The 10,861-nt window shown below is 47.9% G+C and overlaps 1 protein-coding gene across 1 annotated transcript; it reads left to right on the top strand.

Moving 5' to 3' along the window:
- The first annotated feature begins 7,236 nt into the window (after positions 1-7,236).
- Positions 7,237-7,545, top strand: LOC141021961 (uncharacterized). Its single transcript, XM_073497824.1, has one exon. It carries the CDS (start codon positions 7,237-7,239, stop codon positions 7,543-7,545), a length of 309 nt encoding a protein of 102 aa, XP_073353925.1.
- The last annotated feature ends 3,316 nt before the right edge of the window (positions 7,546-10,861 follow it).

Genomic DNA, 10,861 nt, shown 5'->3' with positions numbered 1-10,861 from the left:
TTGCTTGGCTTGTCATCGGGGTTGTGCATGATTAGAGCATTTTGTGTGACGAAGATGGAGCATGGCCAAACTATATGATTTTGTAGGGATGAGCTTTCTTTGGCTATGTTATTTTGATAGGACATAATTGCTTGGTTAGTATGCTTGAAGTATTATTATTTTTATGTCAATATTAAACTTTTGTCTTGAATCTTTCAGATCTGAACATTCATGCCACAATAAAGAAAATTACATTGAAAATTATGTTAGGTAGCATTCCACATCAAAAAATCTGTTTTTATCATTTACCTACTCGAGGACGAGCAGGAATTAAGCTTGGGGATGCTGATACGTCTCCAACGTATCTATAATTTTTTTATTGTTCCATGCTATTATATTATCTGTTTTGGATGTTTAATGGGCTTTAATATGATCTTTTATATTACTTTTGGGACTAACCTATTAACCGGAGGCCCAGTGCCAGTTGCTGTTTTTTTGCCTATTTCAGTGTTTCGTAGAAAAAGAATATCAAACGGAATCCAAATGGAACGAAACCTTCGCGAGGATCTTTCTTGGAACAAACACAGTCCAGGAGACTTGGAGTGGAAGTCAGAGACGCAACGAGGCGGCTACGAGGTAGGAGGGCGCGCCCAGGGGGTAGGCGCACCCCCCACCCTCGTGGGCCCCTCGTAGCTCCACCGACGTACTTCTTTCGCCTATATATACCCTTGAGGAGCGGAAAGACAAAACATCTACGTCAGGAGGCCTCACCAGAGCGACGAAGGGACTGGGGAGTAAAAACAATCCTACTCTCCGATATATATAATCCTAAGACTCGAAACATTTTTGTTCTAGACTCAACAACGCCAGCGATTCGATCAAGCAGGGGGATCCTAAGTCGGGGATGCCTCTGATTACCAACTTGTAACACCCACGATGCGGCTATATCTCCCACGTGTCGAGGCACGACTTGGAGGCATAACCGCATGGTGGTTTTGTCGCAAGAAGGGTCATCTTCACACAATCCCATGTAATGAACAAGAATGGGATAAAGAGTTGGCTTACAATCGCCACTTCACACAATGCATAAATAAATCATATATCATCCAAGTACACACATAGACCGACTACGGTCAAAACCAAATGAAAAGAAGATAAACCCAACTGCTAGATCCCCGATCGTCCCAACTGGGCTCCACTACTGATCATCAGGAAACGAAACATAAAACCGACCAAGGTCCTTGTCGAACTCCCACTTGAGCTCGGTGGCGTCACCTGCACTGGTATCATCGGCACCTGCAACTGTTTTGGTAGAATCTGTGAGTCACGAGGACTCAGCAATCTCACACCCGCGAGATCAAGACTATTTAAGCTGATGGGTAGGAAAGGGGTAATGCGGTGGAGCTGCAGCAAGCACTAAGCATATATGGTGGCTAACATACGCAAATGAGAGCGAGAAGAGAAGCAACGCAACGGTCGAGAAGCTATAAGTGATCAAGAAGTGATCCTGAAGCTACTTAAGTTCAAGCATAACACAAGACCGTGTTCTCTTCCCGGACTCCGCCGAAAAGAGACCATCACGGCTACACACGCGGTTGATGCATTTTAATTAAGTCAAGTGTCAAGTTCTCTACAACCGGACATTAACAAATTCCCGTCTGCCACATAACCGCGGGCACGGCTCTCAAAAGTTTATACCCTGCAGGGGTGTCCCAACTTAGCCCATCGCAAGCTCTCATGGTCAACGAAGGATACTCCTTCTCCCAGGAGGACCCGATCAGACTCGGAATCCCGGATACAAGACATTTCGACAATGGTAAAATAAGACCAGCAAAGCCGCCCGAATGTGCCGACAAATCCCGATAGGAGATGCACATATCTCGTTCTCAGGGAACACTGGATGAGTAGTCCGTACAACTAAAACCAACCCTCAAGTTTCCCCGAGGCGGCGCTGCAAGAGGCTCTAGTTTGGACCAACACTCAGAGGAGCACTGGCCCGGGGGTTTAAAATAAAGATGACCCTTGAGTCCGCGGAACTCAGGGGAAAAAGGCTTAGGTAGGCAAATGGTAAAACCAAGGTTGGGCCTTGCTGGAGGAGTTTTATTCAAGGGGAACTGTCAAGGGGTTCCCATAACACCCAACCGCGTAAGGAACGCAAAATCAAGGAACATAACACCGGTATGCCGAAAACTAAGGCCGCAAGAGTGGAACAAAACACCAGGCATAAGGCCGAGCCTTCCACCCTTTACCAAGTATATAGATGCATTAATTAAATAAGAGATATTGTGATATCCCAAAATATCCATGTTCCAACATGGAACCAACTTCATCTTCACCTGCAACTAACAACGCTATAAGAAGGGCTGAGCAAAAGCGGTAACTTAGCCAAACAACGGTTTGCTAGGAAAGGAGGGTTAGAGGCTTGACATGGCAATATGGGAGGCATGATAAACAAGTGCTAGGTAGCGCAAGCATAGCGATAGAGCGAACAACTAGCAAGCAAAGATAGAAGTGATTTCGAGGGTATGGTCATCTTGCCTGAGATCCCGCAAGGAAGAAGAACGAGTCCATGAGGAAGACAAACGGACGAAGTCGAACGAATCCTCACAAACGCGACGTTATCGGAACTAACCCGAAGAAGCAACACCGGAAAGAAGCAAACAACATGGTAAACAACCATCACATAAACATGGCATGATGCACAATCAAGTATGATGCATGTCCAATTTAATGAGCATGGCATGGCAAAGTGCAACAAACAACACTACAAATTAAGTGGAGCTCAATATGCAACGAGTTGCATATTGACGAAACACCACATCAATTATTTAGTTCCCTCTCATTTATGTACCCAACAATATTAAATGTTGTTAAACATGGCAAGATGTGAAGCATAAGTAAACTAACTATTTAGGCAAGTTTAAATGAGGCCGGAATGACAAACAACAATTCCGGAAAATCCCCAGATGCATATTTTGAATTTGCTACTGTTCTGCCCTATACACAATTTTAGAGTTGTTAAACATGCAAAGTAGTGTCACCATGTTATTCTATGCATTTTTCTACCCCATTTACATATAAAGAACATTTAATTTGGAGCTACGGTTAATTAGTTATGAAATAATTCATTTTAACATGCTATTTATGCAAATTTAATCAAACAACATTTTAAAAAATTTAAACATGGATGAAAGTTGGATATTATTAAACTAGATGAAATTTTAAGCATTTTACATGTTTAAAACATTTTAATCCGATGCACAGTTGTTGAGTTATAATATGCATGAACATGAGGGTGCAAACTATAAACATGCAATTTTCTGGAAATTAGCTAAATTCGCAGCAACAGGGAAAAAACATGAACGGGCCGAATCTGCACTTGGGCCAATAGTGGAAGGGGGCCCAGCGGTGGCTCACCATGGGCTGAGGCCCAGTCGGTGGAGAGGGAGGCTGGACGGGGCGCTGGGCCTTGGCGCTTGTCCACGCTGGCACTGGAACGGGTCAATGCAGGGGGGCGGTGTTCTGTCGCTCGAAGCAGAGGCGAGGCAAAAGGCAGGGGTGAGGTCGACACGGCGACGCTGGGGCTTCGGCAAGCGACGGGGACGCCTGCGGGAGGTGGGACGAGCCGGACGACGTGGACTCCGTCGAAGGGCGTGGTCGGTGGAGCCCTTGGGAAACGGACGAGCTCCTGTGGGGGAAAAACATGGCCGGCGGTTAGGACATGGAGAGGAGGAGGCAGAGGCAAGGTCGTGGTGGAACGGCTGCTCACCTAGGCGTCGACGACGGCAAGGCCGCCGAAGGCCTGGGTCGGAGCGGAGGAGAGGTCGGGGAAGCTCCGTGGCGACGGCGGTGAGCTTCCGAGGGACGCCTCCTCGCGCAGCAGAAGAAGGGGAGGCCAGCGAGGTCCTGGACGGCGACGCGGTGACTGGACGGCGAGGTAGGAGACAACAGCTTGGCGCGGGACTTGGCTGGGGCGGCGAAGACGCAGGGAGGGAAGCGAGACTTGGCGCGGCATGGCTTGAAGAAGGCCTCGCGGAGACAAACTCCGGGAAGCTAGGAACGGGGCGACCATGAGCTCCTCGGGAGGCATGGGCATGGCGCCGGTTGAGGAGGCCGGTTCCCGTCCAGATAGACCGACGGCAGGATCCTTGGGGTCGTCCATGGCCGACTTTGCTGCGAGGGAAAAAGAGAGGCCTGCGTGAGAGAGAGACCAGAGAAGAAAGGGAGACGGGAAGAAAAACAGGAAGGGTAGGGGACGTCCTGGTCGGTGACTTCGGTCGTCGGCGGGACAAGTGGCTCGGGGTCGAGGACGAGCTTCTGGCTCGAGGCAGGGAAGGATGGGCTGTAGGTGGAGCTCGAGGGGAGCTGCTGGTTGGATCGATGGAGGGATTGGGTGGATCTGAAAACGAGGAAGGGAGGTGGCTGCGCATGGTTGGCTGGATCGGATCTGGGAGGATCCCGAGAGCGAAGGGAGTTGGTCTGGTGGCGGCGGAGGGAATGGAAGGATGGGACAAGGCCCCTAGGATCTAGGGTTTGATGATATATATATATATATACATCACGTGGATTAGGTTAAGGGCTATCTAGCCCCTCCGATCATAATCGGACGGCCGAGAAATAAATAGGTAGGGAGTCCAAATAAGAAAACGGAGATGTTTTATAGATGTTTGGGGATGATCCGAATCCATTGGTAACGACAGAGCGGGTCGGGTTCGGGACAACTTTCGGACGCGCGCGAGGGGTCTGAGTAAAGTGTACAGAGGGTCAAACGGTCAGGCAAGAGGGAAACAAAATCTGGTTGGTCTCGGAATGGTCAACGAAGGCAAGGGGAACGCGGCAACTACGAGCAACTACAAGTTTTATGAAAACATGCTGATGCAATGCGATGATGAATACAACACAAAAATAAATACACACAACGATAACGAAAATATGGAAGCCGTCTGGAGCGTCGGTCTCGGGGCGTCACACCCGCTCTTGGTTGGGGCAAGTGTTGCTAAATGCTGGGTCGTGGTGGAGTGGTTGGTGAGGTGGTTTTTGCCTCCGTGAGCCCCGGCAGGCCCTGCCGGGACGCCCTGGTCGTCCTCTTCTAAGTGTGGCCTCGCCCCTTGCCGTGCCCGGCAAGGGAGGCCTTTCTCTTCATAATATCCTGCTTCTCTAGCTTGGTCTTGGTCCCTCTGATCTGCACGTTGGTCCTTCAAATCTCTTGGCCTATTGTACTTTGACTTGGGCTGGTGCTTCGATCTTGTTCCCATGTCTGTGCACAGTCTGGGCAACAGACCCACGGTTTGTTGCACCGACATGGTGGTGTTGCAAGTCTACTTATAACAGAAGGTGAATCAAGTGCAGAGCTAGATGACAGTTCCTTACCTCCCCTCGTCTTGGAGGGAAAATCTTAGTCTTAGTATCCTTCAGATTCTTCATAGTGATAATTTGATAATAATCCCAAGTGACTCAACAAATATAGCTATGCTCCCTGGCAACGGCGCCAGAAAAAGGTCTTCATAACCCACAAGTATAGGGATCGCAACAGTTTTCGGGGGTAGAGTATTCAACCCAAATTTATTGATTCGACACAAGGGGAGCCAAAGAATATTTGCAAGTATTAGCAGCTGAGTTGTCAATTCAACCACACCTGGAGATTAATTATCTGCAGCAAAGTGATCAGTAGCAAAGTAGTGTGATAGTTTTGATAGTAGTAGCAACAGCAATAGTAACAGTAACAGTGATAGCAATGATTTTGTAGCAAGTGTAACAGTAGTGATAGTAGTAGTAACTTAGCAAAAACAATACAAGAGAAATTCGTAGGCATTGGATCAGTGAATTCGTTGGATGATATTCATCATATAACAGTTATAACCTAGGGCTATACGGCACTAGCTCCAGTTCATAAATATAATGTAGGCATGTATTCCGTAAATTGTCATACGTGCTTATGGAAAGAACTTTCGCATGACATCTTTTGCCCTACCCTCCCATGGCAGTGGGGTGCAACTGGAAACTATGGGATATTAAGGCCTCCTTTTAATAGAGAACCAGAACAAAGCATTAACCCATAGTGAATTCATGAACTCCTCAAATTACAGTCATCACCGGAAAGTATCCCGACTTCTGTCACTCCGGGGTTTGCGGATCATAACACATAATAGGTAACTATAACTTGCAAGATCGGATCTAGAACATAGATATAATGGTGATAACATAAACGGTTCAGATCTGAAATCATGGCAGTCGGGCCCAAATTGACAAGCATTAAGCATGGCAAAGTCATAGCAACATCAATCTCAGAACATAATGGATACTAGGGATCAAGCCCTAACAAAACTAACTCGATTACATGATGAATCTCATCCAACTCCTCACCGATCAGCGAGCCTACGAAGGAATTACTCACTCCCGGTGGGGAGCATCATGGAATTGGCGAAGGAGAAGGGTTGGTGATGACGAAGATCGAAGAACCCCCTCTCCGAAGCCCCAAACGGACTTCCGATCTGGCCTCCCGATGAAGAACAGGAGGTGGCGGCGGCTCCGTCTCGTGAGACGCGATAATTCTTTCTCCCTGATTTTTTTTCTCTGAAAATGTGATTTTATAGTATCAGGGTTGAGGTCTGAGGGGCCACCAGGTGGGGACAACCCACCTGGGCGCGCCAGGAGGGGGCGCCCTGGTGGGTTGTGCCCACCTAGGTGCCCCCTTCGGTGGTTCTTGGCTCCAGTAATTCTCTTTTATTGTATAAAAAATCCTCGCAAAGCTTCGTTCTAATCCGAGAACTTTTATTTCTGCACAAAAACAACACCATGGTAGTTCTGCTGAAAACAGCGTCAGTTCGGGTTAGTTTCATTCAAATCATGCAAATTAGAGTCAAAAACAAGAGGAAAAGCATTAGGAAAAGTAGATACGACGGAGACGTATTAGGTACCCCCGAGCTCCACGCCACTTCTCCTCCTCCGTCGTTCCACACCTCTCGCCTGACCGTCGCGCAGGTACCATCAGCTCCTACGATACTCACCACGACTAGCAACTGTTCACTGAATTGCTCGTGCTAAAAAAATTTGTCCATTTTTCTTTGAAGCAATGGATTCAGATGTGGGGTACATATACAAGCAGTATTTGAGTCGTCCGACTCGTCCACCGAGGAGGACTACACGGATGAGACGGCGATGATGCAGGTGGTGCTTGCAGACACGGAGAGTGCGGACAGGCATGTTCTCAATTTCTAGGGATTGATCAAGGGCCATTGAGTGATAACACAACAGGGCATGCGGCCCTTTGACGCCGATGACGACTACTTTTCCCCTGATGCCTTCTTCGCTGACAATTTTCGCCAGCGCTTTCGGATGCGCAAAAATGTCTTCGATCGTATCTACCATGGTGTTCGGTCGTTTGATGACTACTTCATCTTGAAGAAGGACACCGTGGGGAGGATTGGGTTCTCTGGTTACCAGAAGTGCACGGCCGCACTGCAGATGCTTGTATATGGCACGGCCGCTGATTCGTGGGACGAGTACCTACGGATGTTTGAGAGCATGGTCGTGGTGTTTGGACATCAATACCTGAGAGAACCGTGATAGACACCAAGAGACTCTTGGCAATCTCGAAAGCAAGAAGGTGGCCAGGTTTGCTCAGATCTCTTGACTGCACGCATTAAAAATGGAAGAACTGCCTGAAAGCTTTACAAGGGCAATATCGGGGCCATATTAAGAAGCCCACCATCATTTTTTCAAGCAGTTGCATCACATGATCTTTGAATTTGGCACACTTTCTTTGGCATGCACGGGTCTCACAATGACATCAATGTGCTGCAGCGATCATCATTGTTTGCTAGGTTGACCGAAGGAAAAGCTCCTCCTTGTGACTATACTATCAAGGGGCATGAGTACAACATGGGCTGCTATCTGGTTGACCGTATCTATCTTCCGTAGGCTACCTTTGTCAACACCATCTCTAACCCAGTTGGCCAGAAAAATTCTCACTTTGCTCAAAGATAAGAAATAGCTAGAAAGGATGTTGAGAGGGCATTTGAAGTTTTGCAGACACATTTTGCGGTTATTCGTGGACTTGCTAAACAATGAGATCCGGAGACCTTGTGGGAGGTGATGACCTGTTATGTGATCATGCACAAAATGATCATGGAGGATGAGGATGAGGATGTTGCCGCAACTCTTGAATTTGAGAATATGGGTGATCCTATCGAACTTCCCGACTAGAATCCGGCCACATTTAAATAGTTTGTTCAAATGCATCAACAAATTCGACATCAAGCAACTGAGGGAATATCTGATTGAGTATCTATGAGCGGTTAAGGGGGGACATCAATGTTGGAGTGTAATATTTGTACTTTTTTTAAATTAAAACTACTGTTGCATTTGAATTTTTAAAGTATTTTAGACTATATATATAGCTATTTGAACATGCGGATTTTAAAAAATATTAGGGTCAGATGTATGCGGCGTTAGATAGACAATTTTCGCATTCAACTAATTCCAAGTCCGCAGACGGATGCCAATCAAGTTTGCGGGTCAGCCGAAGCGTTGGAGATGCCCTTATTGATGCTCCTCCCACTCCTTCGCTTTTAGGAATCCCAGTTCAGCACCGCGGACTAGGCGAGGGGATTTGCTGTACACGCACGATTGATCCCGCGTTGACTACTCCCCTCGTAGCAGTAACAGGAACAGGAGTCTCGCTTTTTATCTCGCCACACGCCCTTCACCGGTAGAAAATGGGCCTTTAGTCCCGGTTCGCAAAGGCCTTTAGTCCCGGCTGTGCAACCGGGACTAAATATGCGCGACTAAAGACCCCCCTTTAGTCGCGCCTAAAGGCTTTAGTCCCGGTTCTCGTGGCTAACCGGGACTAAAGGCCCGTCCTTTAGTCCCGGTTCTCGTGGCTAACCGGGACTAAAGGCCTCCTCCGCAGGTTTAGGGTTTTAGCCCCCCTAAACCTGGTTTTTTGCGAATTTTTTTAATTTTTTTTTATTTTAAAATTTCTGAATTATTTTAACCTCTAATCTCTAATCACCACCCCTCATCACTGCTCAATTTATCCTCTAATCTCTAATCACCCCTCATCATTCCAAATCATCTAACTTCCCGGACGGTCACCCATCCTCTCACTACTCCAGCCTGAGCACGCTTAACTTCCGGGTTCTATTCTCCCTCGTTTCCAAGTCTACACTTGTTGTTTTCCTAACAATAGTAGGATGTCAATTCTATTAACCCTCAGGAATTTAGCTTGAGCATGAAGTGACACATTTCACTGTTTGAGTTTGAAACTATTGTTTTAAAAACAATAATTATTTAGTAACACTAATATTTCTAGAATAATTAGTTTGACCATTGTTTGACCACAGTTTGACCAGATTTGACCAAAATTTAAAAAAACTGAAATAATTATTTAGTAACACTAATATTCTAGAATAATTAGTTTGACCACAGTTTGACCACAATTTGAAATTTTTTGAATTTTTTTGCCTCTCCAGATCTTAAAAGCCCCGTATCTTTTTTCTGTTAGGTTTTTGAGGATTTTGAAAATGTTTAACGGGGTTCCATCATTTTCATCCGAGTTCGTATGCAAAAGTTATGCCCATTTTAAAAGCCCCGTATCTTTATTTCTCGAGTAGATGATTTTTCATATAAAAAACTTTTTCATCCGAGTTCGTATGCAAAAGTTATGCCCATTTTAAGAAATTCCAGAGAGATTTTGCAAATAAAGTCGAAATTCATATTTGTTAATTTTCCCAACAACTAGACCACATATCACATGAGAAACTTATTTTATTTTATTTTTTTGACATTTCCATCATTTTCTTTTGATTTTTCTAAAACTGAAAAGGCGGTCCACGAGGGGGGGTAGAGTTTGATGGGCCCTTTAGTACCGGTTGGTCTGGCCAACCGCGACTAAAGGACTAACCATTAGTCCCGGTTGGTCTGGCCAACCGCGACTAAAGGACTAACCTTTAGTCCCGGTTGGTCTGGCCAACCGCGACTAAAGGCCTTCGGGCCAGCCTGAGGACCTTTAGTCCCGGTTGGCCAGGCCAACCGGGACTAAAGCCCCTCCCGTCCGCCAGCTGTCGACCGAGCGCGCTGGGCCCAGATAGTTGGTCGCGGGTCTCCTCCCGAACCGCGACTAAAGACCCCTTTGGTCGCGGTTCGATTATTTTGGGGACTAATGGGGGCGTATGGAAGCCTCTTTTTCTACTAGTGCTTCCACCACTTTTTATCTCGCCACGCGCCCTCTGTCGTTCTCTCCCCGCTTTTTCTCGCCTCGCCGCCGCCGTGCCACCATGCCGCCGTGCCGCTGGGGAGTTTCGGGCTACCGCAGCGTCCGCGCGCACCCCTCATGCGCCTTCTCCGCCGAGATCCGGTCCGGCGAGATGCGCCTCGGCCTTGACACATTCGACACCGCCCACGAGGCCGCCCGCGTGTACGACACGGCGGCGTGGCGCCTCCGGCGGCCTCGTAGGGAAATGAACTTCCCCAACGTGCCGACGTGGGAGCTAGCGCAGGAGCTCGCGCCTCCCCCGCGGCTTATCACCGACGAGGATCGTCGCGACAACCGGAGGCAGGAGCGTCATCTCGGCCTCGCCGAGATGGACAAGGAAGCCATGGCGCTGTGGCACCAACGCTTCCCCGGAACGTCATCAACGAGCGCCAGTTCTACGCGCAAAGGAGGGCGGAGAGGGAGGAGAGGAGGACGGACCGAGCCGCCTATCGCGAGGACAGGCGTACGCGGAAGGCGGCTGCTCAATTCAACATTGACCTAGGAGCAGCGTCGTCCTGGGACTCCGACGACGATCGGTATCTTGACGCCTTCATTGAGACGTTGGAGGAGGACGTCACCGAGGCGGAGTCGGAGGAGTAGGACGACGAGGAGTAGTTGAACTATCTT

This window comes from Aegilops tauschii, chromosome 4 (assembly GCF_002575655.3).
Source record: "Aegilops tauschii subsp. strangulata cultivar AL8/78 chromosome 4, Aet v6.0, whole genome shotgun sequence".
NCBI classification, from domain to species: Eukaryota; Viridiplantae; Streptophyta; class Magnoliopsida; order Poales; family Poaceae; genus Aegilops; species Aegilops tauschii.
This window is presented reverse-complemented; position numbering and strand designations above follow the sequence as displayed.